The sequence below is a fragment of the Micromonas pusilla genome (genome assembly GCF_000151265.4).
Source record: "Micromonas pusilla CCMP1545 genomic scaffold MICPUCscaffold_8, whole genome shotgun sequence".
In the NCBI taxonomy this organism is placed as follows: domain Eukaryota; kingdom Viridiplantae; phylum Chlorophyta; class Mamiellophyceae; order Mamiellales; family Mamiellaceae; genus Micromonas; species Micromonas pusilla.
The window spans coordinates 998,614-1,025,300 of NW_003315889.1; the positions used below are offsets into that span (position 1 = coordinate 998,614).

Genomic DNA, 26,687 nt, shown 5'->3' on the forward strand with positions numbered 1-26,687 from the left:
CTACCTCCGCGCTAATTATTAATACCGCCGACCGAAGACGCGTTCCCACATCCGCCGCACCGCGCCTCCGCCGCCGGCGCTTCGCGCCTCGCCGCGCTCCCTGTCGAGGAGCCTAAACGCGGTGCAAAACAGCGCGACCGCGGGCGGAAGCGCCACCGCGTCCCTTCGTCGCCGCGCCGCCGCGTCCGGGTCCGCCCCCGCCGCTTTCGCGAACGCTCGGAAATCCCGCCCCGCCGCGCGAAACGCGTCATCATCGCGCGCATCCTCGCCTTCCCCCAACAGTCCTTCCTCTTCCTTGCGTCCTCCTCTCAGCTCGAAGTACCACCCCCCGATGTCGTGGTCCCGCGACCTCGGCGCGAACAGCCACGCGTCCGACGGCGGGAGCCACGCCCTGGTCGCCTTCGCGACGACGACGCCGGCGGCGGCGTCGATCCACGCGAGGCGCGTCACCCCCGGCGTCGCGTGCGCGACGATCCTGTGCCGCGTCGTCCCTCCCGCGTCGGTCACGACGCCGTCGAGCGCGGAGACGACGCACACGAGGCCGTCGGAGTTTGAAATGGAGTTTGAACGGTACGCGTCGCCGGCTCCACCCGACGAAGTCGACGCGGCTCGGAGGACGGCTTCGTCCGCGGTCGCGTCCGGGGCTCGACGGACGACGACGTCGCCGAGGGCGTCGCGTCTCGTCGCGATCGCGACGACCCTGCCGCCGACGACGAGCTCCAGCTTCGCGTCGTCGCGGCCGCGGCGATGGCGCGCGTCGGGGGGGTCGCCGCCGTCGCACAGCTGTGCGTCGTCCTCCTCGGTCGCCTCGTTCGCCTCGTTCGCCGCGCCAGCTGTACCGCCGCCGACCGCTCCCGCGAGCGCCCGCATCGCCCCCTCCGCGCCGATCTCCTCGCCGATCTCCTCCCGCGCGCGCGCCTCCCTGATCACCGCGAGCACGGTCCGCCCGGACACGACGTGCGCGAGGTCGACCACGCCCTCTCGGTCCGCGACGACCTTCGCGGTGGCGCTTTCTTCCGTCTCGAACCGGCGCGGGAACTCCTCGCCGAGGCGAACGGCGTCGACGTCCACCTCTGGCCCCTCCGCGACGAACTCGAGCGCGCGGCGGAGCTCCGCCGCGAGCGCGCGCTTCGGCACGAGCGCGTCGACGGCGCCGTTGTAGTCGCGCCACACGTCCGAGTACTTCTCGAACGCGTCCGCGGCATCGCGCGCGCGCCCACGCGACGACGACGACGACGACGACTGATCGCGATCGTCGTCCGTCGTCCGCCTCGCGCGGTCGAGCCGCTCGGCGTCGTACAGCGCCCTGCGCTTCTCGCACGAGAGGATCTCGTACGCGGCGAGGACTCTGACGAACGCCTCCGCGGCGACCGCGTCGTCCGCGCGCGTCGCGTCCGGGTGCGTGCGCTTGGCGACCTCTCGGAACGCGCGTTTGATGTCTCGCCTCGACGCGGCGCCCGCCGGATCCAGGCCGAGGAGGGCGTACAGGCACGACGGCGGCGCGGGCGCGCGCGGCGCGTCGGTCGCGAGGTATCGCGCTTGGAGGGAGAGGAGGAGGAGAGGAGACGGCGGGAGCGCGCGCGACGCGCGCGCGATCCCGCGCCTCAGCATGTTGTGTCCCTAGTCCGCGGTCGCGTCGTTTTCGCTGGTTAAAGCGTGCCATCGTGGACTCTCCTCTCGAGCGCGCGATAGAAGTATTGTACGAGCTAGCGCTATCACCACGGGCACGGCTTCAAACCCTCGCCGTAGTTCCCGTGAACGAAACTCCCCGTGGTCTCCATCGTGAGCGCGTCCAACGCCATGAGCACCCCTCTCCCGCCGCCCTCCACGGGCTTGAACCACTTCATCATGTTCGCCGGCGGCGTGCCGCCGCCGAAGTTCGTCTTCAACATCCCGGGGTGCACTGCAAAGTGGAGGGATATGATTGGTCAGTTCAAGATGACGTGTCACATCGTGTGGTCGAGAGAGAGAGAGAGAGAGAGAGAGAGAGAGAGAGAGAGAGAGAGAGAGAGAGCGATTCGCCCGGGCGCGCACCCAAGCCCACGGCGACGCCCGCCTCTCTCAATTCGCTCGCCATCGTCGCGGCCGCCATGTTCACCGCGGCTTTCGCGCATCTGTACGCCATCGCGCCGCCGCTGCCGTTGTCGCTGATGCTCCCCATCAAACTCGTCACGATCAGTACCTTCCCTTTGCTCTCCTTCAGTTTCGGCGTCAGCGCCTTCGTCACGCGGATCGGCCCGAGCGTGTTCACCTCGAACGCGCGCTGCATCACGCGAAAGTCCAGCGTCGCGAACTTCTGGTCCTCGAACTGCTCGTCCCAGCTCCGCCCCGGGTTGCTTCCGAGGCCGCCGGCGTTGTTGATCACCGCGTCCACGCGGACGCCGTCGAGCGCGCGCGCGAGCCGGTCCCCGGCGTCGTCCGCGGTCACGTCCACGTCGTGGATGATCTGCGGGCGTCGCGAGATGCAAAAAAAGTTCATCGGTCAGTTGAAAGGGCACGCGATCAAATGTTGAAACCGAGGGACGGGTGAAAAACGTTCGCACCTTCTTCACGCCGACCGCCTCCAGCTCGGCCGTGGGCGCGCGGCACGACGCGTACACGACGTCCCCGCGCGCCGTGAGCTGCTTGCAGAGCTCCAAGCCGAGGCCGGCGTTCGCGCCGGTGACGACGACGTTGAGCGGCATCGCGGGAAGGGGGGGGGGGGCGATGGGAGGGGAGACGGCGCGTGGATTACTCTGACGGCGGATCGAGTCTGATCACACAGCTGTCGCTCGAAGGTGTCGCTCGTCAGCAGTGCACGAACGCCACGACACGTCACTCCGACGCGCGCGGGACGCCACCGTCATGGCGTCCTCCTCTCTCGTCGCGCCGCTCGCGGCGGCGCGCTCTTCTCCACGGAAGACGCGCTCCCTCGCGTCCTCGTCGCGCACGCGCGTCCTCGTCGCGCCCGTCCGCGCGGCCGCCGCGCCAGCTGGCGCGGCGGCCGAGACGTGCGACCTCGCGGAGGGCGCCGCGCTCGTTGACGGGAAGTCCATCCGCGCGTCCGCGTTCCGCGAGCTCGCGGTGATGAACCCCGCGGGCGAGACCGTGCGACTGGGCGACGCGCTCGGCGACGAGCGCTCCGTCCTCGTCCTCCTGCGTCACCTCGGATGACCGTACTGCTGGACCTACGCCAACGCGTGGGCCGACGCAACGCCGAGGCTGAGAGAGAAGGGCGTGAAGATCGCGATGGTGAGCATAGGCGACGGCGAGAAACTCACCAAGTTCCTCGACCTAAACCCGAACGTTCCGAAGGACATCGCGTTCGTGGACGACAGCGACACTTTCGACGTGTACGAGGCGGCGAACTTTGGCGTCTTCACGGACACGAAGCTCGCGAAGGGGACCAAGGTGGACATCAAGGCGCCCGACTTCAGGTGCGTTCGTTCGTTCTATGCAAACGTGTTTCACCCACCGCTCGGTTTCAACACTTGATCGCGTCTCCTTTCAACTGACCGATGGAACGACCACCCTCACAGCGCGAAGCAGTGGTGGGGTTACTTCACCAACGTCGCGAAGCTCGCGCCCGTGAAGAAGGGCGAGAAGCTCACGGGCGTCCCCGAGGGCGTCCTCCGCCTCGGCGGCACGTTCGTCATCGACGGCGAGGACGTCGTGTACGCGCACAGGGAGAACCTGCCGGGGATGTCGCCCAAGATCGAAGACGTCGCGACCGCGGGGAAACTCTGGTGATGATCCCGATTCGCGATGGACGACGACTGGTTATTTATGGATCTGGTTATTTATGGACCATTGGATCCATAAATAACCCCGCCGACGGGGGCCGACGCCGAGCCCCGCGCGGCGAGTCGAAGCGCACGTCGCGAGTGACGCGCGCGCGAGAACAGCCTCCACGCGAGGTCACGCGCGCGCTGATGCGCCGACGACCGATCGACTACGCCGCGCGCGCGGGCTCGACGTCCGGCCGCGCGAGAAGAAGCTAGTCTATTAAGTAAGATACCCGTAGCTCGCGCGAAGAACGCAACGCGCGACCGACTCTAGAATTCTCTACGTACGATAAAACCGACCGCGCCGAAGGAGCGCTCTTCTACCGCGGCGCGTTCGTCTCCTCCCTCGTCGCGGATCGCCCCGCCTTCTCCTCGAACGCCCTCAGCGACGCGCGCAACGACGCCGCGTCCCTCTCCGTCTCCACCGCCGCCCTCTCCAACACCCCCAACGCGGAAGCGCCCTCCGCGGCGACGACGGCGGCCACCGCCGCGCCGCCCGCGGCGTTCATCGTCGCCAACGCGTCGCGCAACGACGCGCTAGACGTCACCCTCGGCACGCCGCCGTCGCACGCGTCTCGCGCGCGACCGCCGCCGTCTCCCCGCTCGAGCGCCGCGACGAGCGACGACGCCGTCGCGAGCCCGACGAACGCGCCGTCCGTCGGGTCGACGACGACGGCGCAGCGACCGCCGCGCCGCCCGCCTTCTCCCGAGGGATCGCGCGCGCCGCCCGCCGCGGCGGCGAGCGCGGCGTCGAGGACGCTCGCGTCGGACGACACCCTGGGGGCGTCGCGGCGCATCGCGTCCGCGACGAGAACGGAGGACAATATTTCCGCGGCGGCGTCGCCGTCGGACCACGACCGCGCCTCTCCATCTCCTTCTCCTTCGCCCGCGTCCGCGTCCGCGTCCGCGCCGCCCGCGTCGAACGCCTCCAGCGCCAAGTACAAGCCCTCCCTCCCAGCCGTCGTCGGCGGCGGACGGTCGTCCATCGTCGCGTCCAGGGGCCCGCCGTCGTCCTCGTCCAGCGTGCACGTGTCCCTGGCCACGCAGTCGTCGTCGTCGTCGACGCCCGGGAGGGTCCCTCGTCGCGCGACCCTCCCGACCGGGTCATTTTGAACCTTCCCGCGCTCGGACCGCATCACGTCCATCTTTCGCTCCGCCGCGCCGGAGACGGCGGCGGCGACGCCCACCGTCCCCAACAGCGGCACGATGATCCTCGAGTCGTGCGTGAGCTCGAACAGCAACAAGATGGCGGTCAGCGGCACCTTGCAGACGCCCGCGAGGACGCCAGCCATGCCCACGAGCGCGTACGCCTGCGGCGGCGCCACCGGCGCGCCCGCGAGCGCGAACGGGACGAGCGCGGTGCCGTACGCCGACCCCAACGCGGCGCCCATGAACAGACTCGGCGCGTACACGCCGCCGACCAACCCGGACTGCGATGATGGATGCGGACATAATGCGCGTCGGTCAGTTAAAAGGGTGCGCGATCAAATGTTGAAAGCGAGCGGTGGGTGAAAAACAAAACGAAGCGCGCGAAAAGAACAGCACGCGCCTGCCGACACCACGTCGTCGTCAGCAGCTTCACGATCACGAGCTGAAGCAAGACCGCCGCGGGGTACGCCTGACGCAGCGCGCTGCCGTCCGCGCCGAGGATCGAGTTCACGTTGTCGAAGCCCTGGTACGTCACCTCCGGGAACGCGAGCGCGACGAAGCCGAAGAGCAAGCCGCCGAGAGGCGCGTGAAATTCTTTCGGGACGCGCCACGCGCCGCCCCCGTTCCCGTTCCCTCCTTCGCCGTTCCCTCCTTCGCCGCCGCGCTCGAGCGCGTCGAACGCGCTCCCGAGGACGTTCGAGGAGACGCGGAACGCGACCGCGGTCGCGCCGCACAGCGCGCCGAGCGGGAGGTACAGCGGCAGCTCCGCGACGTTCGCGATCTCAAACGCGGGGACGATGAACGCGGGCTGTTCCCCGAGGAGCTGATTCGACACCACCGCGGCGAGGACGCTCGCGAGGATGACAGACTCCGTGGTCAGAGGCCCGAACCCGGTGCTCCCGCCGCTGCTCCCGCCGCCGCCTCTCGCTGCCGCGGGCTGCAGGATGCTCTCGAACGCGAAGAACAGACCCGCGATGGGCGCGCCGAAGCCGGCGCTGATGCCCGCGGCGCTGCCGGCGGCGACGAGCCCGAGGCGTCGCTCCGCCGCCGACGTGGACGAAGCCGCCGCTGACGTGGACGCCGCCGCTGACGAAGCGGACGATGCCGACGCGGAAGCGCCTCCTTCGCGCGGAGTCTTCGCGGTAGGGTCCACGCGATCCGCGACGCCGGCGACGCCGCCGGCGACGGACGCGCCGATCTCCACGCTCGGCCCCTCCGGCCCGAGGCTCGCGCCCGAACCCAACGTGATCACCGCCGCCGCCGCCTTCGCCGTCGGCTTCAGCGCCGCCTTCGCCCACCGCGGCAGCGCGTCGTTCCACCGCGCGCGCGCGGCGGTGGGGGCTCCTTTGTTGTCGCCTTCGTCGTCGCGATCGCCGTTACCGAACGGATTCCTCGGCGGTGTCTCGCCGACGAAGCCGTCGGCGAGAAATCGCAACCCGGTGACGAGCCACCCCGCGGCGAACGGCACGGCCACCGCGCTGACGGCTTGCTGCCACGTGTCCGGCATCCCCCGCGCGCCCTCGACCGCGAACCGCTCCGGGGAGTTTTCTAAGTTTAAGAACACGAGGTCGTGGACGTTGTGCTCCGCGATGTTGAACACGCCGACGCCGAGGCCGGTGGCGAGGCCGATGACGCACGCGAGGAGGAGCTTGTTCTCGGTGTCGCCTCCGCCGCGGTCGCCGTCGTCGCGAGAATCGTCGGAGGAGGAGGAGGTCGAGGAGGACGGCGACGTCGCGCGGAGATCGCCGGTGGAGGGCGACGACGCCGCGGCGACGACGGCGGAACCGCGGCCGCGGCCTCCTCCCGGCGCTCGCGGTGCGCGCTGTACGACCGCGTCGCCGCGGCATCTCATGATGCCCCCGGCGCCCGTCGCGACGACGACGACGACGACGACGCGCGCGGGCGACGCCGCCGCCGCCCGCGGCGACGACGACGACGCCGCGCGCCGCGCGCCCGTCGCCCTCGGCGCGCGCCGCCGCCTCCCCGCGCGCGGCGGCGACGCCGCGAGCGCGGGCGCGGCTGCCCTCATGCGAACGAGGAGCGCGTCGCGCACTGGTCGTGGTGCAGCAGTCCGCCACGTGCGGAGATCGATCCAAACGCGCGCCAAACCGCGTGAGGCCATTCGAACAGAGCTCGATTTCGATTTTCCGGTGAAATTGGAAATTGAAACCGCGAAAAGCGATGCTCGAACCCGATTTTTCGGGTCAACTCGAAAAAAAAAAATCGAGTCACGAGCTGGAGACCGGTTTCCCACGAGATATTTTGCCTGTAGGTTAAAATCTTTAGGGTCGGCACGTGATTGGCCGAGAGCAAATGCCAAGTGGACTAGTACGCGAAATCGTACTAACCGTCGTATGCCTTTTCACCCTCGCGGCTCAACGACGCACGTGAGCTTCACGTTGCCCACCGGTTCGCTGACAGTCCATATATCTCGAGTGCTGGGATTCGACGCGACGTCACAACGCGGACGCACCGCCTCGCCATCGTGACGCGGCGCGTTCTCCCGAGACACGTTTCGTGAACATCATGGCGTTCCTCGCGTCGCCGAGCGCGTCGCTCACGCGCAGCGCGAGCGCGCCGTGCCTGGCGTCGCGCGCGCAGCATTCGCTGACGGGCGCGAAAATTCTTCCCGCGCACCGCGCGATCTCCCGCCCGCTCCGCGCGACGACGCGCTTCGTCGTCGCGGGCGACGACAAGAAGGACGAGGAGAAGAAAATCAGCAAGGACAAGGTGCTCGTCAACTTCGAGATCGAGAAGAAGACCGCGTTCGGGAGCGTCGTCAAGGTGGTCGGCGGGTCGGATAAGCTCGGTCGGTGGAACGCGAACGACGGCGTCGCGCTGAGATGGTCCGAGGGCGACGTCTGGAAGGGCAGCGTCGAGGTGCCCGCGGGGGGGGAGATGGAGTACAAGCTCGTGACGTGCACGCGCAGGCACGGGAACCAGTGGGAGGGCGGCATCAACCGCGTCCTGCAGCTGTACGACGGCGGATCCGAGCTCCTCGCGAAGGGCCGATTCGACGCGGGCGTGGAGCTGTCGCATAAAAAGCCAAAGAAGGAGCTCGTCGCCGTCGCGTTCAACTTCCACGGGAAGACGGAGTTCGGGCACGAGATCTGCGTCATGGGCGGCGCGAAAGAGCTCGGCGGGTGGGACCCGCTCAAGGCGAAGCCCCTGAAGTGGGGTCCCGGGGACGTCTGGAAGGGCGAGGTGGACGTCGCGCCCGGCGGCGAGATTCGGTACAAGCTCATCACCCGCCGCGCGTCGCGACCGACGCAGTGGAAGACGGAGTTCAGGCGGGACTTCAAGCGGATCCTGCAGCCGTACGCGGGCGGGAAGACGGTGTGCGTCACCGGCGACTTCAAGGGCAGGAGCTACGTTCACCTCAAGGGCGAGTCCCCCGTGCTGGCGAAGAAGGCTGAGAAGAAGGAAGAGAAGAAGGAAGAGAAGAAGAAGGACGAGGTCAAGGCTGAGAAGAAGGACGAGGTCAAGGCTGAGAAGAAGGAAGAAAAGAAGGAAGAGAAGAAGGAGGAAAAGAAGGAGGAAAAGAAGAAGGACGAGGTCAAGGCTGAGAAGAAGGAAGAGAAGAAGGAGGAAAAGAAGAAGGAGCCCGACAACGCGGTCTCTCGCTTCGCCGACCTCAAGTCCGGGAAGGAAGAGAAGAAGGACGACGACAAGAAGAAGGACGAGGTCAAGGCTGAGAAGAAGGAAGAGAAGAAGGAAGAAAAAAAGAAGGACGACAAGCCCGCGGGGGATAAGTTCTCGCAGATGATCAAGGCGTCCAGCGAAAAGAAGGAAGAGAAGAAGGACGAGAAGAAGAAGGACGAGAAGAAGGACGAGGTCAAGGCTGAGAAGAAGGAAGAAAAGAAGGAGGAAAAGAAGGAAGAGAAGAAGAAGGACGAGTACGCGGACGACGCGAAGATCCTCGCCGAGGCTGCGGCGAAGGCGGAGAAGGCTGCCAAGGCGGCGACGGCGGCGGTGAAAGCCGCGCTGGACGCGCCGATCCAAGCCGAGTCCGACGTCGAGGAGATGCTCAAGTCGTTCAGGGACTCGTTCGCCAAGTCGAGGAAGGAGAACGTCGGCGCGGGCGCGCCGCCGCCGCCGCCTCCCTCGCCGCCCAAGGCCAAGCCGTCGGCATCTCCGAGCTCGAGCTCCTCCGACTCGGGAAGCGGCGGCGGGAAGTGGTCCGACCTCAAGAAGGGCGCGGAAAAGAAGTCCTCCGACGCGGACGCCGGGCCGTCCAAGAACAACGTGGTGACGCCGCCTAAGCCGTCGTCCACGCCCGCGCGGCCGAAGATGGAGGATCAGTCCTTCGCGGCGCGGTACCACACCCCGCCCGCGGCCGCGCCGAAGAAGCCGGAGGCGCCGAAGCCGCCGGCGCCGCCGTCGTCGCCGCCGCCGGCGAAGAAGGGACCGTCGCGATTCGCGGATCTGAAGTCGGGCGCGGACGGGAAGGAGATGAACGCGGTCGAGCGCATGAAGGCGCAGAAGGCGACCGCGGTCGCGGATGCGCCGAAGAAGGAGGAGAAAGCCGCGAGCGGCGGCGGCGGGGATAAGTTCTCGCAGATGATCGCCTCGCGCAGCCGGTGAGCGATCGGTCGATCGATCGGTCGATCGACGACGAACTCGTCGCGCGACGAGACAGTAAAATTTTGCATTCAGTTGTGTACCAGCAAGACGTATTGGCGATTGGTGATGTGTTTTCTGCATTCATTCAATTTCATTTTTTTGTACAGGCGCCGCTATGGCGCGACAAGACTAGCAGCAGCGATCCAATTTAATAATGAATCGAGCGGTTCATTTCCTACCCCCCCTCGAACGACGCGTCTCCGCGTCGGCCCGTATGCACATTTACTCCGCGGGCGGCTCCTCCTCCGCCGCGGGCTCCGGCTCCGGCTCCGGCTCCGGCTCCGGCTCCGGCTCCGGCTCCGGCTCGGGCGGCGGCGGCGGCGGCGGCGCGGCAGCCGCCTTCGCGGCGGCTTCGCCCGCGGCGCCCGCGGCTTTCATCGCCGCGGCGACGTCCTCCTTCACGCTCCCGAGCTGATCGTCCAGCTTCCCGTCCACGTACTCCACCTGCTTCTTCACCTCCGCCACCTCGCCCTTAAACGCGGCCACCTCTTCCTTGAGCGCGAAGCTCTCCTCCGCTTTGGTTCTCTCCGCCGTCTCGTGCCCTAAATCGAATCGCACCTCCGCGACGGCGTCGGCGTTGAGCTTCAGCCCCTCTTTTAGGGTGTCCTCGAACGCCGCGATCGCGGCGGCTCTCGACTCCGACTCCGCCTCCGCCGCGCGGTCGATCTCGGTGTGCACCTCCGCTCTGATCGACTCCCCTTCCGCGACGAGGTCCGCGGCGAGGTGGTGCTCGATCGCGCGGTCGCCCTCCTCGCGCTTCGACGCCTCCGACGCGATCGCCTCCGTCGTCGCCGCCACCTCCGTTCGCAACGCCGCGACGTCCGCCGTCGCCGCCGCCCGCGCGTCCCTCGCCCTGCCCGTCTCCACCGACAGCGTGCTGTTCACCTCGTCCAGCTCCGCGAAGATCTCCGTGCGGAGCACCTCGACGTCCGCCTTGGCGTCCGACGCCGTCGACTGCACCGCGTCCTTCAGCTCTTTCACCGTCTCGTCGACGCGGTACCGCGCGTCGCTCGCGGCGGTCTTCTCCTCCTCGATCGCGCTCGTGAGCTCCGCGCGAAGCGCCTCCTCCGCGGTCACCGCCGTGATCTGCGCCTCGCCCTGCATCTCTCTGAGGTCCCTCACCTCCGCGCGCGTGGACTCCATCGTCGCGACAACCTCTTCGCACTTTTCCAGCACCGGCTTGGTCTGGACCTCGACGAGCCCCGTCACCGTCGTCGTCGCCTCCCTCAGCTTCTCCGCCGCCTCCGCGGCTCTCGCGTCCGCGTCCTCCTGCAGCGTCTGCAGCGCGTCCTCCAGCCGCATCGTCGCGTCGTCCAGCTCCGCGCGCATCATCTCTTCCTCGAGTTTCTGCGCCGCGATGTTTCCCGCCGCCGTCTCTTCCAACGCGCGGACATCCGCCTCCAGCCGCGCGCGCGCCACGTCCAGCGCCTCCCCGAGGTCGCGATGCAGCGCGTTCGCCTGGTACGTCCGCTCCGTGACCTCCGCGCGCAGGCCCTCTCGGAGCTCGCGCACCGCCGCGGACGCGGTGTCCTCCAGGTTGGCGACGTCGTCCTCGTACGCGTGGCGCACGTCGTCGTCGCCGCGGCGGCGCGCGTTGGCCTCTTCGGCGACGGCGACGAGCACGTGCGTCTTGAGCGCGATGAGCGACGCCTCGCGCGCGTTGCTCTCGCCCGCGACGATCTGCTTGAAGTCGTCCACGCGCGCGACGGTGAACTCCTCCGCCTCGATGCGATCGCACTCCGCCTGGAGCTGCGTCGCGACGATGTTGCGCTCCAGGTGCCTCTGGAGCTCGAGGATATTTTTGCCCAGCGACGCGTCAGACGCTCTGAGTTTCGCGATGGACGCGTCCACGTCAGCCTTGGACGCGAGGTTCGCCTCCTCGATCGACAGCTTGAGCTGCGACAGCGCGCGGACGTTCCGCGACGTCGCGCGGTCCATCTCGTCCAGGCGGTCCGGGTCGATCTCGCTCGAGATGACCTCCATGTCGAGCAAGCCTTTGACGGCGCCGGCGACGGCTTCGTCGGCGAGCTCCTCCACGACGTCGTCCATATCGTCCAAGCGCTCGTCCGCGCCGTCCGCGCGCTTCTCGAGCGTGCGTACTTTCGGCTCCAACGTCGCGAGCTGCGACTGCATCTCCGTGCGCGCCGCCTCGTTCGTGACGAGCTCGTCGAAGACGTCGACGACGTCCGCCTCTGTGGGTCGTTCCATACGAAGCGACGTCGGGGTGGAGTTGAAAGGCGTCAGAAGCGGAGTTGAAAGGCGTCGAGGGCGGGTATTGAAAGCGAGGGCTCGGCGGAGAGATGCGACGGGAAAAGTCCTCAAGAAACGGCGTTCACCACGCCGACGCGGTCGTACGGGGACCAGTGTGAGATAGAACGCGCCTGTCTTCTCCGCGCGGTCGCGAAGTTTGTCCTTTTCGACGACGAGCGCCGCCGTCGCCGCGTCCGCGTCGTCGAGCCGCTCGTCGTGTACGTCCACGCGCGTTTCCAGGTGCTTCAAGTCCGACTCCAGCGCGTCGAGGCCGTAGTCCACCTTCTCCGCGTTCGCCATCGCCGCGACCGTCGTCGCCTCGACGTCGTCGTGGACGTCGGTGAAAGCCTGCGGGCGTCGCGAGAAAAAGTTCATCGGTCAGTTGAAAGGGCACGCGATCAAATGTTGAAACCGAGGGACGGGTGAAAAACGTTCGCACCTGGACGACCATCTTGCGGAACTCGTCGATCTCCATCTCGAGGTGGGTCTGTCGTTGGTACAGCTTGCGAAGCGCCATCACCTCGAGCTCGAGGCGCTGTTCCATCGCGTGAATGAGCGCGCCGTGGTGCGCCTTGACGGACGCGGTCGCGCGCGCGGCCTCGACGCGCCCCGCCGCGAGCTGGAGGTCCTGCTCCTTCTTGTCCGCCTTGAGCTCGTTGAAGAGACGCATCCGCGACGAAATCTCAGCTTTGAGCACGCGATCGTGATTGATCACCTCCGCGCGCAGTTGATCCCGCACCTCCACGTTCGCGGCGTGGAGCTTCAGGACGCTCTGTGAGATTTGTCCGCGGAGCTTCCCCTCGCGCGCCTCTCTCGTCTGCTTCTCCTCGCGCAGCAGCGCGGTGACGTCGTGGTTCACCTTGTCGACGGATTTGTTGAGCATCATGTCCGCGTGGCTCCGGAGCTCGTTCTCTTCGCGGATCGCGCTCTCTAAGATCATCTGGTGCTCCAGAATTTTCTGTCGCTCCGCGCGGGACTCTTTCCCCAGCTCGTTGATCATCTCGTCCGCGACGACGCGAATCTCTTTGCTTCGCATCTCCGCGCCCTCGGACTCGTCCACGATGCGTCTGTTCACCTCCGCCATCCTCTCGTTCAGCTCGTGGTCGAACCGCCGCAACAGCGACTGCTCGCGCGCGTCCCCGAGCTCCTGAAGGCGCTGCATTGTGTGCTCCAGTCGGCTTTCGTTCTCCGCGCGCTGCTGGCGTTCCATCGCGAGCTGCTCGGAGAGGTTCCGGACGAGATCCTCCGTAGAATTTAATTTCGCGCGCACGTCGCCGAATTGCGCCACCGTGGTGTCCGACGCCGTCTTCCCCTCCAGCCGCGCGATGTTCGCCTCGATGATCTGTCTCTTGCCGAGGTCTTCGCCGCGACTATCCGCGACGTCGCGCGAGAGCCGCGCCATCTCCGCGGAGAGCGCGTCCAGACGCCGCGCGTCGCTGTTTTGCTCGACGCCGATGCGTTGTTGAATCTGATCGAACGAATCTCGCGCGTTGATCATCGCCACTTGCGCGGCGGCTTCAACGCGCATGGACTGCTCGCGGTTCTCTTTCAGGTCCGCCTCCGCGGCGGATAACCGGCCGCGCATCTCCGCCATGCTGCCCTCCGCGTGCGCGAGGACGTCTTGCATCCTCGCGACGCGCGCTTCCAGGGCTTCGACCTCGCCTCGCCCGCCGCCTTCGCTCTCCAGTCGATGCGCCTCGGACACCGCCAACTTTCTCTCGAGCGTTCGCAGCCTCTGCGCGTGCGCCGCCGCCGCGCTCTCCGCGACGATGAGCCGCTCCTCCATCTCGCGAAACTCCGGGGAGTCGGCCACGGAGAACCCGCCGCCGCCGCGCCTGACGACCGCCTTCGCAGCGCTGCCTGAGTCGCTCCCTCGCGACGGCGGCGTCGGCGGTCGAAACGGCCGTCCCGGCGGTCGCGGCGCGCCGCGTCCGCCGCCCATCTCGTCGTCCGGCGGCGGCGTCGGCGGCGCTTTCGCCCCCCCCAAGTTTCGGTTGAACCCGCCGTACTGCGGCGGGCCCGGCGGGGGCACGTTCCCGAACCGTTCCCGAACCGGCGGCGGCGGGTTCCGCGGCGGGGGGTTGACCTCGCCCGTGAGCAGGAGGCTCGGGGGCTGACCGCCCGGGCGCGGCGGCGGCGGCGGCGCGGGGACCGCCGCGCGGTTCTGGTCGTTGACGTTGACGTTGTTGTTAACCGGGACACCGCCGGGGATGGGGCCTGGCGAGGAGGGAAGGCGCGGGAGGGAGGCGACGGAGGCGTCAGGAGGACGAGTCTCTCGACGAATACTAATCGAGATTCGTTCGTCGTCGTCGTCGTTTCGAGACGCGAGCGCGGGCCGGGGCGCGGGATGCACGCCGCGGACGCGCCGCTCGCGCGCGCCGCCGCCGCGCCCGTCGCGCGGAATCGTCTGTTCAGATCACCTCGAGCGCGACGCGCGCGCGTCCGGCGAGAGAGACGCGAGGAGACGTCGCGCGCGCGTCGCCGCGGCGTCTCCGCGAAGCGCGACGAGACGCGGTTGTTGCTGGGGGGACGTACGAGGCGCTGGAAAGTGCAGGTGGTTCCCCGGAAGGTTCCCAATCTGCGATGGGCCCGGGGCGAAGTGCCGCTTCCCGCCCTGCGCCATCGCGGCGTTCATCGCCGCGCGCTGCTGATACATCGCCGCGATCTGCGGGTCGCCCTGGAACGCCCTGAAGACGTTGTCTCGGCCGCCCAGCGCGGTCATCCCCGGCTCTCGGAGGGGGAAAAGCGAGATTCGTCCGCCGTCGGTCCGCGGACGCGCGCGACGACGCGCGGGACGGACGCGACGGGGGGGGTCGCCGCTCGCGAGCGGGGGTTCGTCTGATCACGCGACGATACGCGGAATGCGCGGGGCGGGCGCGCGCGTGCGTGCTCGCGCGTGCGTCGTCGACTGCGATTGCGCGCGCGCGCGCTCAACGACCACCTTTCGGAGAAAAGAAGAAACGCCCGGTCAAACCTCGATTTGGGCTCACGACGAAATCTACGCCATCGAACCGGATGATGACTGGCTCGACTGGCGCGAGCGACGAGCGACGAGACGGAAGTCAACGCGGCGCGGCGTTATTACATCCCCGGGGGAAAGCTAACCGTGGCCTGCTCCACGACGACTGCGCCGCTCGCGGCGTCCGTCCACTGCATCCTCAACCGCATCGCGAGCGGTTTCACCCCGTGCTGCGCGTTTTTCACCCGCAGCCGCTGCGTCGTCGGCGCGCCGCCCGACCCCGCCCCGGGGACGTCCGCGCCCGACGCCGGCTCCAGCGACAGCGACATCGTCTTCGGCACCGCCGCCTGCAGCGTGAACGACCGCAGCGGCGACGCGCCGGAGTTGGCGTACGTCGCGAGGACGCACGTCTCGGACGGGTCCATCGGGTCGGGTTTCGTGCACGCGAAGACGACGCGGAGGCCTCCGTCTTTTTCATACGCGGTGAACGACCCCGGCGGCGGCGGCGGCGCGGGCGCGGGCGCGGGCGCCGAGAAGCCGCCGATGTCCAGCGCCGCCATCGGATCTATCGGCGGCGGCGGCGGCGGCGCCGGAGGCGCGGCGCCCATGCCCATCATGAAGTCCACCGGCGCTGCGGCGGGAGCCGCGGGCGCGGCCATGCCCAACAGATCCATCACGGGATCCGCCGCGGGCGCGGGCGCCGTCGCGGGCGCGGTCGCTCCGACGCCTCCGAATAAGTCCGCGAGCGGGTCCGCGGGCGCGCTACCCGCGGCCGAGAACCCTCCAACCCCTCCTCCCCCCCCACCGCCGCCGCCGCCGCCGCCCATGTCGCCGCCTAAGAGATCGTCTAGAAGGTTCGCCCCCGACGTCGCCGCCGCCGCGGACCCGGAGCCTCGGACCGCGCCGGCGTCGTCGTCGAGGCTCATGAGATCGCCGAGCAAATCCGCGCCCGACGCCGCGGCGGGAGCCTTCCCGCCGCCGCCGCCCTTCCCGCCTCCGCCCTCGATACCTATTCCGCTGTACGCGCTCGACGACTTCACCTCGAACGCGGGCATGCGCTCGAGCAGCGGCCCCGTGAGCGACGGCCCCCTCTCAAAAATTTTAATAAACTCGCACGACCGCTGCTGCAGCTCCAAGTTGAGCGAATCCGTCGCGTGCGACACCGCGCGCTTCACGTCGCTCGCCTCGCTCGGGAACCTCACGGACAGCTTCGCGAGCGCGGTCACGACGACTTGCTTCACCGCGTGCGGGACCGCGGCGTCTAAGACGATGCTCTCGAGCAGAGAGACGAGATCTTTCGGAGACGCGACGAACCCCTCCTCGTCCTCCAGTCTGTTGCTCCTCGAGACGACGGCGTCTCCGTATTCGCCGACGACCCACGCCGCGACCGCGGCGAGCTTCCACCCGCTCTCGCCTCGCATCTCGAAACTCGCCTTATACAGCGCCCGCCCCGCGTAGCCCTGCAGCTCCGGGGTCGCGCTGACGAGGTGCGCGAACGCGCGGCACTCTTCGTCCGCGACGTGCGCGCCCCCCTTGGACATGAGCTCCACTAGGGTGTCGACGTGCCAACGCTTGGACGGCGCGAACCGCGCGACGAGCTCCGCGATTCGGCGACACAGATCCGCCTTAAACTCCAAGTCCGCGACGGTGAGGTAATCCAGGAGCTCCTTCGCGAGCGTCACGATGTTGTTCTCGTTGACTAGGTTGTACACGAGCTGCAACGCGCTTCGGCGAATCGTGACGTCCGAGTCCTTGACGCACTCGACGATGGTGTGCCGATGCCGCTGCACCGCCTGGGTGTCCACGGCGACAACCTTCGCGAGCGTGTTGAGGGCGACGTACCGTATGTTGTTATCCTTGTTCGCGAGGAATCGCCCGAGGATGTTGATCGCGAGGACGCGCAGGCCGCCGACGGACTCGACGCCCATGATGCTCTCGACGGCTTCGTACAAAATCGCGTTTCCCGCGTTTTTGGAGCCGTCGGTGTTCGACGCGACGTTCGCGAGAATGTCCGACATCGCGTCCGAGGCTTCCGCGTCGCCCGCGCCGAGGACGCGGAACAGCCGCAGCATCTTCACCTGCAAGAACGGGTCCGCGTGCCCGCCGACGTCGTGCTCGGCGCTGTAGCCGCTGTGAATGAGCGACTTGAGGATCCGAACCAAAATCGGCACGTGCTTCCGAAACGTCGTCGCGTGATTGGCGTCGACGTAGCACAGCTGCAGCGCGAGCGTCACCGCGCACAGGAGCACGCCGTGATGCCGGTCCGCGAGAAGCGCGGACGCGTTCTCCAAGAAACCCTCCGCGAGCTCGGGAACTTTCTTCACGACCCTGATGGCGCAGAGCGCGGCTTTTTTGCGAATGTACGAGTTCTTAGACGCCAACAGCGCCGCCACCTCCGGGGCGACGTCGCGCGCCATCTCCGCGGTGCATATGTTCCCCAGCGCGCACAGCCCGAGACCGACGATGAAGTGGTTCTTGTGGCCCAGGTCGTTCTTGATCGAGTTCGTGACTAACATCGTCACCTCTTGTCGCTCGTCGAGGAGGATCATGAGTCCCAGGTATCCGATGCGTTTCTCCGGGAATCCGACCGCGGCGATGAGCTTGACGCACTCCATCTGCCCGAAGTGCGTGGGGTACCCGAGCATGTGCATGAACATCAGCTTCGCGACGTTCCTATGGCGGTACGCCGCGTCCTGTGCGCGCGTCGCGAGGGTGGAGGGTTGGAGGGTTTTTTCGCGGTGAGCGACGGACGAGATCTAGGGGCGCGTGCGGACGCGAACGCGAACGCGCGCGGACGTGTCGCCGGATCGCGGCGCGGACCTGGTCTTTCAGCGAGTTCCGGATCGCCGCGGACTGCTTCGCGATGAGCGCGCGCTCCTCCGCGGTCGTCTTGCACTGCCGCACCGCGCGGATGAGCTCTCTGCGGGAGGATGGCACGAGAGGGGGGGGGGTCGCGTCAGCGGCGCGCGCGGTGGACGCGATGGCGACGGCGTCGACGCGATCGAGGAGGTCACGGCGGCGTACCGTAGTCTCATGGACATCGTGAACGACTACGAGCGCCCCCGTCGGGCCTCGCGCGGCGCGTTCGTGCCCGGATCAATGCCGCGCGGCGAGGACACACGCCGCCGGATTTTATTTCTCGTCGCACGCAACGAACGACTCTTCCAGTCCTCGCTTCACGGCAGCTCAAATTTCACCTTCGCCGCGCGCGGCGGCGCGCGCGCGATATCATCGACGCGTCGTGGCTCTCTCTCTCTCTTTCTTTCTCTCTTCCTTACGCTTAACTTACCTCGCTACGGATCTACGACCCCTCCCTATCCTTAAAAGTCCACGTCTTTCCCGCCCCCCTTACTCTCCCTCTCCCCCGAGCCCGACCCCGAGCCCGAGCCCGACTCCGTCCGCTCGATGAGCACCTCCAGACTCGGGCAGTTCACCTGCGTCGGCAGCGGCTCCACGACGCTCACGATCGCCGTCTCCACCCTCCGCACGAGGTCGTCGATCTTACTCTGCATCGCGCGTTTCTCCATCGGCACCGCCTCCCACTTCATCTTCGCGTCCGCGAGCTCCGCGCTGGCTTGCCGATACGCGATGCGTCGCTCTTCGATGCGATTCTGCCGCAGCCACTGCTGCGCGGCTTGTCCGACGGCGACGGTGATCGCGACCCACTGCGGCTGGCCGATAGTCGCGAGCACGGATCCAGTTGCGCTCAGGATGTACATCACCATCTGCATCAGCAGGCTCCACTTGAAGAGCAAGTTGTGCATCAATCGAAACTCTTTCAGCTTGAGAGAGAGACGGAATCTCACGTACTCGCGCGTCGACGTGCTCCACGCGGACTCTTCAAACTCTTTGAGCTCCTCCTTCGCGGCCGCGTTCTCTTCCCGGTGCGTTCGCTTCTTCGGCGGCGGGAAAAACAGCCCGAAGACGCCCTTGGCCTCGTCCGCTTTCTCTTGAGCAACCTTACCTCTGGCCATGAGCTGTTTCGCGCGCGTAGAGGACGGAGTCTTCGGCGCTCGACGCAACGCCGCCGCCGCCGACGCCGCGACGACGCGACGGCCGCGTGCGTCGACGTAATCCGCCATCTCGTCGCCGTCGGGGACGCGGAATTTCGGCGTCGCGAACTCGGTCCCGCCGAACCCGAAGTCGTACCCCGGGATCGCGACTCTCCCTCCCGGGGTCTCGAACGACCGCGGGGACAAGAGGTCGTAGTTCACCGGTGGGATAGCGTACTCGCCCCCCGCGGCGCCGATCTGCCGGCCGTCGAACCGCGGCAGACCGGGGACGTTGGAAGGGTCCACGCCCGCGCGACGGAGGTAATACTCCATCGCGTGCCGCTCCTCGTCGGTCATCCCCGCGGTCGCGGCGTCGGTTATCTCGCCGGTGATCTCGCCGCTGGAGGGCAACCGCGCGCGCGTGTCCGGAACGGCGACGCCGGCGCCGCCCTCGGTGCGGATCCCGACGCCCGGGACGTCGACGCGTCGTCCTTCGACGTCCAACACCGTCTGCGCGTCTCTCGAGAACCGCTGTCCGGGAATGCTCACGACGTCGCCGCCGTACTCGCCGCCTCGGAAGTCGCGTAACCCGCTCGCGCGTATCGCATCCGCTTGCGCTTGCTCCAAGTCGCGAACCATCGGTCCCGTCATGCTCTCGAGCATCGAGAGCGGAGACAGCATGTTCGGGTTCAAGTCGTCGTCGCTGTCGTCCGCCAGGCTCGGCTCCGGGACGATCGGCTTCGTTTGCTTCTGCGCGCGCGACTTGGAAGGGACGCGGCGGCGGTGCTTCAGCGACTGCTTCGTCGCGTTCCCGAGGAGGGCATCTTTCTCTTGCTTCTTCTGCTGCTTCTTCGTCGTGGGGCCCAGCCCGCCAATCTTGGCGAGCTCGAGCAACACCGCCCCGGACTCGCTGAAGTCTTTGTTGATGCTCTCCAGGAACTCCGCGAGCTTCGCTTGTCTCAGGGTGATGATGTCGCCGCTCTCTTGCCCGGCGTCCTCGTCGTCCATCTCGGAGTCGCTGTCGCTCAAGCCGCCGGTTTGAAACTTTTTCTTCCGCGTCGACATCGCCTTCGTGGGATCCTTCGCCTTCATCGCCAAGGCGAGCCGCTGCATCTTCGCGCGCTTGTCTCGCTCTTGATCGATGAAGTTATCGCTGAACTGCAGCGCTCGTAAGCGATAGATGTACAGGAGCGACTCGACTTTCGCTTTCGCGCGCTCCGCGATCACGAGCATCGAGTTGAGGTTCACGAAGTTCTCCACGGAGTTTAAGATGACGAGAATCGCCGGCGCGATGACGGCGATCCACCGAAACGTGTCGCCGCTGTAGTTTTGGTTGCTCTCGCTGCCGAACACCTCCAAGTTCGACACGAATACAGACGCGAGCGTCGCGGCGAGGCCGACGTATATCGCCAGCGTCGCGATCGGCTTCTTATACTTCGCGTACACCTTGATCGTCAGCCCGTAACTCGACAGACGCTTCAACGCCGTCTCGATGAGCTGGTCGCCGTTGAGTTCGATCCTAAACAGACGCTCGAACGCGTTCGAGTTCGCGTCGATGGAGTGTAGCATCATCGTCCCTTTCTTCAAGACTTCGCGGACTTGATGCGCGGACTCCATGTCGACTCTGTACCCCGCGCACGACTGCAGCGCCTCGTGCACTTTGTTCGCTTCGAATCCCTCCACGAGCCGTCGCGGCCACATCTTCATCCAGATGTCGGATAAGCCGCCGCTGCCGTGAAGGACCATCATCGGGACGTCCCACAGCGCGGCTTGATTCATTTGTTGTAACACCCCGACGCTGCCGCTGCACGCGACCGCGAGCGAGTGCCGGTGTAACACCCTCGCGAGCGCGATCATGAGGTTCGCCTTCGCGTGAGGGATGTTCGTGCCGTTCGGAACGACGACCCACCCCATGGCGGGATACAGATGCCGCAACCCGCGGCCGCCGCGCATCGCTTCCTCTCGAAGCTTCCGCAGCGTCGCCTCCATCGTCGAGCGCTCGCAGACGATGATCACGCGCGGTCGAAGCGGGCGCATGCGCCTCAGCGCTTGCCCGAGCATTATGACCGGCTCGTCTCTCAGCGTCTGAAAGTTCATGATCTTTTCGTCGAAAAACGCGGCGCGCTTGCGCTCGTACTCCTCCTCCAGCGTCTCCGCGACCCCCGGGGCTGGCTGCGGCCCGATCGGTTCTGTGATCAGCGCCTTCTTGAAATCGCAGACGCAGATCCCGTCCTCGTCCTCGATGACTTGCGCGAAGACTTGAATCGCGTCTTGAACTTGCGAGCGGAGGCGTTTCTTCCGTGGCGCCAACTCGCTGTCGACGTCGCCTCGCACGATTTTCCGGAGCCGCGCCTCGAGCTCGGGGATCTGGTCCGGGTGCGCGTCCGACCTCGACGCGGCCGTCGCGATCGCGGCCTCGCAGTCGAACGTCGCTTTCATCGTCCATCGCACCTGCGTCCGCGTGGACGGCATCGGGATCGAGGACGACGACGATCCTCCGCCGCCGCCGATCGCGGCGGCTTCCTCCGCCGCCTCCTTCGCCGCCGCCGCCTGCGCGGCTCTCAATCCCTCCCGGAGTTCCCTGCCGCCGCCGGCTTCTTCCTTGATCGAGCTCGAGAACGCGTCCGCGGCTCTGATTATGTTCTTCACCTTCGTGACCTTAATCTCCACGTTCCTCTTCACGTACATCTCCGCGTCTTCCGACGTGGAAAACTCTCGCCGCAGGTCGCCCTCCGAGTCCGCCACCTCCCACATCGGCGTCGTCACGCCCACGAGCGAACCGCCGAATAATCCAACCACGGGCGCGGACTTCGTCGCCTTCCTGTGCGCGTCCCTGTACTTCTCGTGCTCCGCGATCATCTTGATGAACTGCACCCCGGGGGCCTCGCGCTCCGGGAGGTCGAGCTCCGTGCGCATCGCCGTCTCGAACTCCGCGACGGTGCCGCCGAACGGCTCGAGGATCTTCAGGTCGCTGTTCGGCTTCCAGTCGTACCGCGTCCACTCGCCGTTCACGAGCCGGCCGTCCGTGAGGTCCCATATCCGCGACCGGAGCGGGACCGCGAGCTCGGTGAGCGTCATCGGACCGCCGTTGACGTCGTGCGAGGGCGTCTTCGGCGGCCCGCTCGGGGCGGGCGTCGCCGGGGATGTTTGTTGTTTCCTCTTCGCGGCCGTCGCCGCGTTTGAGGAAGATTTCAGCGCGGGAGGAGGCGCGGGCGTCCTCGCGACCTCGTCCGTCGGCGCCGCGGTCGCGAGCGGCGTCTTCCACGACGCCGTCTTCGGCGCCGCCGCTTTCGGCGGCGGATCCGGCGGCGGCTCGGCGCTCATCGTATCGCGCCCGCGCCCTCGGTCAATGGACTACTGCGATTCGTTTCGTCAACGCCGAGGGGGACGACGCCGCGACCGTTTTTAGTGCGCGCGCGCGCGCCCGAACCGTCTCGGAGGCGCCGACCGCGACGCGCGCGGCCTCGCGGGGGAAGCGCCGCGCCCGCGCCGCGACGTCCCCAGAGCGCGCCTCGAGGCCACGATGGCGTCGAGGCGCGTCTTTCATCCCGTCGATCGCATCCTCCTCCCCCTCCTCCTCCTCCTCGTCGTCCTCGCCGCCGCCGCGCCCGAGCGCGCGCTCGCGCAAGATCCCGGGGGCGCGGGCGCCGGCTCGTCAGCACAGCTGTGCGCGCTCGACCAGCGCGTCGCGGACGGAATCTGCGTGCCGTGCCCGCCGGGCGCGACGAACGACGCCGGCGACGACCCCGCGCTCGGCGCGGACACGACGTGCGCGTGCGCGATCGACGAGAAGGTCGTCTCGAACGCGTGCGCGCCATGCGACCACGGCAGCGTCAGCGCGGGCGGCGACCGCGTCCCGGGGCCGAACACGACGTGCGCGGCGTGCGACGAAAACTTTCGCGTCGGCGACGAGATCCCCGCGTCGTGCGTCGCGTGCGCGCCGGGGACGACGAACGTCGCGGGGGATCTCGTGGCGAACGGCGCGACCGCGTGCGACGCGATCGAGTGCGGGGTGAACGAGCGCGTCGTCTCGCACGCGTGCGCGCCGTGTCCCCCGGGCACGGTCAACGCCGCGGGCGGCGACGACGCGTCGGCGAACGAAGACACGGATTGCGATCCCGTCGTCTGCGGCGTCGACGAGCGCGTGCGCGCGCACGCGTGCGTCGCGTGCGCGGACGGCACGACGAACGCGGCGGGGGACGACGCGTCCGGGAGCGACACCGCGTGCGACGTCGCGCCGGCGTTCGGCGACGACGCGCACGGCGCGGCGACGCCGTACGCGTCGTTCGTAGGCGCGTTCTGTACACTGGTTCCCATACGACCGCGTCGGCGTGGTGAACGCCGATCCTTAAGGACTTTCGCCGTCGTCTCTCTCCGCCCACCCCTCGCTTTCAATCCCCGCCCTCGACGCCTTTCAACGCCAACTGACGCCTTTGAACTCCACCCCGACGTTCGCTCGTATGGAACGGCCCTTAGACGACGGCGGGTTCTCGTTGACGGTCGCGACGGACGACGTCTCGGTCGTTCGCTACGCCGTCGTGGAGGCGGCGGCGTCGGCGTCCGTCGATCGCGCGGCGGTGCTCGACGGCGCGGTCGCGAACGCGATCAGAACCGGCGCGGTCAGGCTCGACCCAAACGTCCGGGGTCGACTCGGCGACGCGAGGATCAAAATCGCGGGGTTGAACCCGTCGACGGCGTACGACGTCCACGTCGTCGCGTCGTCGCCGTCGACGCTGGCGCACACGGAGCTGAAGACGCTGACGGTGGTCACGCACGCGGGATACGTCGACGACGAGGCGATCTTCGGGGAGATGTGCGGCAGGGAGGATTCGGACGACGTCACGCGGGACTTGGCGTGGGAATACGCGGCGTGGAAAATGAGCGACGCGTATCTCTCGACGTCCGCGGCGGAGAGAGACGAGAGAGAGGCGTACCATAATCGCGCGTACGCGTGGTGTTTGAAGCGCGGTCGCACGAACCGCGAGGCGGTGGAGCTGGGGCGGGACGCGCGCGGGGACCCGAAGGACGTCTTCTACACCGCCGGAGGCTCGGAGCGGATCGGTCGCGTCGAGGGCAATCGAAACGTGCTCCGGCGGTTGGGCCTGGACAGACACGCGATGTGGTGAGCGTCGAGGGGTCGTCGGTGCCTTCATAGCTACTACGTAGGATATCATAGAATAATAGCATAAACGATTTAGTTAGCGCGTTTATTACTGTAGCATCATATCGTCGCAGGTCGTGGCATTATAAACCGCTCGCTACACCGCGCGAAGATAGATCATCGATCGATCGCGCGGCGTCACCGCGCCTTGCTCGACAGCGTCTCCGCGCGAACGTCGTCCCCTTCCTCCACCTCGTACTCCGCGCCCACTAGACACTCCCTCAGCGAACTCCCCGCGCCGATCACCGCCCTCGGCCCGACGACGCAGCCGTTCAGAGACACCCCGTCCTCGACGCTCGCGCGCGGCATCACGACCGAGTTCACGAGCTTCACGCCGGTGCCCACGGACGCGCCGCGCGCGACGACCGAACGCTTGACGCTGCACTTCTCGCCCAGAACGACGTCGCGCGCGACGACGCACCCCGGGCCGATCGTCGTCTTCCCGCCGACGGCGACGCCCGCGTCGACGAAGTTTTCGTACTTGGACGGCGCGCGGCCGTTCAGGTGCGCGGCGTCGCACGCCGCCGGCGACGCCACCTCGCGGCTGACCTCCAAGTACGCCGGGACGACGGTGTCCACGCGCGCGCAGTAGGCGTCCTCGGACGCGACGAACACGCGGCACGGTCGTCGAACCGCCGTCGCGGCGTCGGGGGCGCCGGGGCCCGCGCCCGCCGCCGCGGGGCCGTACACAGCCTTCATCAGCGCCGCGTCGTCGTCGTCGTCCACGCCCGCGCCCGCGCCGGCGGCGGCGGTGTCGTGGTCCTCCGCGCTCGCCGGCTTAGGGTCGTTCCATACAAAGCGATGGCGGGGTGGAGTTGAAAGGCGTCATGTGGAGTTGAAAGGCGTCGAGGGCGGGGATTGAACGCGAGGGATGGGCGGAGAGATGCGGCGGGCAAAGTCCTTAAGGAATGGCGTTCACCACGCCAACGCGGTCGTATGGGGACCAGTGTGTAGAACGCACCTTAAACTGCCGGCGCGCGAGCGCGGGGACGACGTCCAACTGCAGCGACGTCATCCACGGCTCTTCCCTCAGCAATCTCGATACCCACGCGACATCGAACGCGTACAGCTGCGCGTCGAGCAAATCCGTGTGGATCATCATCCGCTGGACCCTTCGCAGCATCGGCCGGCGGAGTTTCAGCACCTTGTCGACGTCCTCCTCGTCGCCCGCGAAGAGGAGCTGGCCCTCCGCGGCGGACGACGCGGAGGCGGCGGGCGCGTCGTAGGCGACGGCGATGTAATGCGCATTTTTCGGCGGGCGGCCCGCCTTCGCGTCGACCGCCGCCCACGGTCGTCGGCGCGCGACGAGGCACGTCGCGACCGCGCTGTGCTTCGCGTGCGTCGCGAGGACGTCCTGAGGTGGCGACGGACGGACGGACGGAGAGGGTCATCAGCGAGGACGCGCGAACGAGACGAATGAAGGATGACAAAAAACAAAACGACGCGAGCGAAGGCGAGGGAGCGACGCGACGGCTGGCGCGAACTCGCCTCTAAGCGCACGTCCGTGACGAGGTCGCCGCTGATCACGGTCACCGTCGGCGTCGTCAGCTTCGGCAGCGCCGCCCTGAGCGCGTCCGCGGTGTCCGCGTCCTCGTCCGCGGCGACGACGGAGACGACGAGCGAGGACGTCTCGCCCGTCCCGATCTCGTCGGCGATCCACTGCGCGAACGCCGCGGCGTTCGCCTCCCCCGCGGCGACGAGGATCACGTCTCTCACGCCGCCCTTCTCGAGCGTCTGGAGCGCGTACCACACCATCGGCTTGAACCCGAGCTCGAGCATGCATCGCGGGCCGTCCTGTGGTGGCGTCGGGCGGGGAGGGGAGGGGGGGGAGGCGGGGTCAGGGCGAGATTCGTTCTTTCGCGTCGAGCAGAGGGACGGCGAGGCCGGCGCGTCGCGCGAGGGAGGGAGGGACGGGGCGCGATCGATCGAGCGCGCGAGGGACGCGCCTCGGTGACGAGGTTCCCGAAGCGCTTCTCCCCGCCGCACGCGACGACGACGCCCTGCATCGTCATGACCGCCGCCGCACGTGCGCCGCGACGCGTCGAGTGGATGGATCTTCATCAAGTCCTCAAGTCTCGTGGTCGTCTCGCGGCGGCTCGCGCGGATCCATCCGATCATAAATCGGGCACCCGGCACGATGACGACAGCACCGCGCCGACGCCTCGCCAGCCTCCTCCTCCTCCTCTTCCTCTCCTCCTCCTCCCTCGCCGCCGCGGACGACGACGATGAGCGCGGCGAGCCGTTCAACGGCGCGGTGCACGGCGACGACGGCGCCGACGACCTCGACGAGGGGCGGTTCGAGCCCGCGCACGGATCCCCGACGGACTGGCGCGATCTCGAGCTCGCGCCCAAGTTCACGTCCGTGGCGTCGTGGCAGCGGCCGCAGTTCCGCGTCGACGAGGGAGGTGATTACGTGCGCATGCGCGGGTGGATCGCGTCCACGTCGCGCGCGGGCGCGGGAGAGCCGGTGTTCGCGCTCCCCGAGGACGCGGCGCCGGGACGGACCGAGAGATGGAGGGTCACGATGAAGGGCGCGGACCGCGCGCTGAGCGTCGGGGAGGACGGCGTCGCGGTGCTGGACGAGGAGATGCGGCGGGAGAATTGGATCACGCTGGCGGGGTTCGCGTTCAACGCGCGGAGCGCGGCGGGGTACGGGGGGGGCGACGGCGGCGGCGGCGGCGGCGGCGGCGGCGGCGTCGGCGGCGGCGTCGACGGCGAAGCCGCGGCGGGAGCGAGGGACGAGTTATGACGCGTCGCGCGAACGGTTGGTTTTAACTGTGCGTTATTCC

The 26,687-nt window shown here is 67.9% G+C and overlaps 11 protein-coding genes across 11 annotated transcripts; 3 read left to right on the plus strand and 8 right to left on the minus strand.

The window, feature by feature from the left end:
- Positions 1-18: 18 nt before the first annotated feature.
- MICPUCDRAFT_60346 (uncharacterized protein) lies at positions 19-1,611 on the minus strand (the record flags this gene model as incomplete). Its single annotated transcript, XM_003060739.1, has 1 exon — positions 19-1,611. One exon carries the CDS (start codon positions 1,609-1,611, stop codon positions 19-21), a length of 1,593 nt encoding a protein of 530 aa, XP_003060785.1.
- Positions 1,612-1,715: 104 nt separating this feature from the next.
- Positions 1,716-2,684, minus strand: MICPUCDRAFT_60347 (uncharacterized protein; the record flags this gene model as incomplete). Its single annotated transcript, XM_003060740.1, has 3 exons — positions 1,716-1,903; positions 2,035-2,446; positions 2,544-2,684. The coding sequence occupies 3 exons, from the start codon at positions 2,682-2,684 to the stop codon at positions 1,716-1,718; spliced, it is 741 nt and encodes a 246-aa protein (XP_003060786.1).
- A 280-nt stretch (positions 2,685-2,964) lies between these two features.
- MICPUCDRAFT_60349 (uncharacterized protein) lies at positions 2,965-4,021 on the plus strand. Its single transcript, XM_003060434.1, has 2 exons — positions 2,965-3,416; positions 3,519-4,021. The coding sequence occupies exons 1-2, from the start codon at positions 3,229-3,231 to the stop codon at positions 3,727-3,729; spliced, it is 399 nt and encodes a 132-aa protein (XP_003060480.1). The 5' UTR covers positions 2,965-3,228; the 3' UTR covers positions 3,730-4,021.
- MICPUCDRAFT_47970 (chloride Carrier/Channel family) lies at positions 3,974-6,942 on the minus strand (the record flags this gene model as incomplete). The annotated part of the gene is made up of 2 exons (XM_003060741.1): positions 3,974-5,194; positions 5,305-6,942. 2 exons carry the CDS (start codon positions 6,940-6,942, stop codon positions 4,085-4,087), a joined length of 2,748 nt encoding a protein of 915 aa, XP_003060787.1. The 3' UTR covers positions 3,974-4,084.
- A 365-nt stretch (positions 6,943-7,307) lies between these two features.
- Positions 7,308-9,617, minus strand: MICPUCDRAFT_69263 (uncharacterized protein; the record flags this gene model as incomplete). The annotated part of the gene is made up of 1 exon (XM_003060742.1): positions 7,308-9,617. The coding sequence occupies one exon, from the start codon at positions 9,615-9,617 to the stop codon at positions 7,308-7,310; it is 2,310 nt and encodes a 769-aa protein (XP_003060788.1).
- A 141-nt stretch (positions 9,618-9,758) lies between these two features.
- On the minus strand, positions 9,759-14,508 carry MICPUCDRAFT_60352 (uncharacterized protein; the record flags this gene model as incomplete). The annotated part of the gene is made up of 3 exons (XM_003060743.1): positions 9,759-12,134; positions 12,226-14,003; positions 14,322-14,508. The coding sequence occupies 3 exons, from the start codon at positions 14,506-14,508 to the stop codon at positions 9,759-9,761; spliced, it is 4,341 nt and encodes a 1,446-aa protein (XP_003060789.1).
- A 359-nt stretch (positions 14,509-14,867) lies between these two features.
- On the minus strand, positions 14,868-17,835 carry MICPUCDRAFT_34760 (uncharacterized protein; the record flags this gene model as incomplete). Its single annotated transcript, XM_003060744.1, has 3 exons — positions 17,770-17,835; positions 17,566-17,665; positions 14,868-17,438 (listed from the first exon to the last, which is right to left on the minus strand). The coding sequence occupies exons 1-3, from the start codon at positions 17,784-17,786 to the stop codon at positions 14,868-14,870; spliced, it is 2,688 nt and encodes an 895-aa protein (XP_003060790.1). The 5' UTR covers positions 17,787-17,835.
- Positions 17,836-18,065: 230 nt separating this feature from the next.
- Positions 18,066-22,061, minus strand: MICPUCDRAFT_60354 (uncharacterized protein; the record flags this gene model as incomplete). Its single annotated transcript, XM_003060745.1, has 1 exon — positions 18,066-22,061. One exon carries the CDS (start codon positions 22,059-22,061, stop codon positions 18,066-18,068), a length of 3,996 nt encoding a protein of 1,331 aa, XP_003060791.1.
- A 199-nt stretch (positions 22,062-22,260) lies between these two features.
- MICPUCDRAFT_60355 (uncharacterized protein) lies at positions 22,261-23,967 on the plus strand (the record flags this gene model as incomplete). Its single annotated transcript, XM_003060435.1, has 2 exons — positions 22,261-23,062; positions 23,214-23,967. 2 exons carry the CDS (start codon positions 22,261-22,263, stop codon positions 23,861-23,863), a joined length of 1,452 nt encoding a protein of 483 aa, XP_003060481.1. The 3' UTR covers positions 23,864-23,967.
- MICPUCDRAFT_47974 (uncharacterized protein) lies at positions 23,958-25,935 on the minus strand. Its single transcript, XM_003060746.1, has 4 exons — positions 25,845-25,935; positions 25,387-25,692; positions 24,860-25,252; positions 23,958-24,675 (listed from the first exon to the last, which is right to left on the minus strand). The coding sequence occupies exons 1-4, from the start codon at positions 25,908-25,910 to the stop codon at positions 24,037-24,039; spliced, it is 1,404 nt and encodes a 467-aa protein (XP_003060792.1). The 5' UTR covers positions 25,911-25,935; the 3' UTR covers positions 23,958-24,036.
- Positions 25,936-26,123: 188 nt separating this feature from the next.
- On the plus strand, positions 26,124-26,673 carry MICPUCDRAFT_69272 (uncharacterized protein; the record flags this gene model as incomplete). Its single annotated transcript, XM_003060436.1, is given in 7 exon segments — positions 26,124-26,331; positions 26,333-26,335; positions 26,338-26,341; positions 26,343-26,449; positions 26,451-26,475; positions 26,477-26,492; positions 26,494-26,673. Coding segments are annotated over 7 exon segments (543 nt in total).
- Positions 26,674-26,687: the final 14 nt, after the last annotated feature.

Excerpts from the sequence above, each read along its gene's own strand:
- MICPUCDRAFT_47974 (XM_003060746.1), bottom strand. The coding sequence starts at position 25,910 with ATGACGATGCAGGGCGTCGTCGTCGCGTGCGGCGGGGAGAAGCGCTTC. Across the intron at positions 25,693-25,844 it reads TCGGGAACCTCGTCACCGAG|GACGGCCCGCGATGCATGCT; the intron begins GCGCGTCCCTCG and ends ACGCCACCACAG. Across the intron at positions 24,676-24,859 it reads TCGCGCGCCGGCAGTTTAAG|CCGGCGAGCGCGGAGGACCA; the intron begins GTGCGTTCTACA and ends AACGACCCTAAG.
- MICPUCDRAFT_60349 (XM_003060434.1), top strand. The coding sequence starts at position 3,229 with ATGGTGAGCATAGGCGACGGCGAGAAACTCACCAAGTTCCTCGACCTA. Across the intron at positions 3,417-3,518 it reads ATCAAGGCGCCCGACTTCAG|CGCGAAGCAGTGGTGGGGTT; the intron begins GTGCGTTCGTTC and ends CCACCCTCACAG.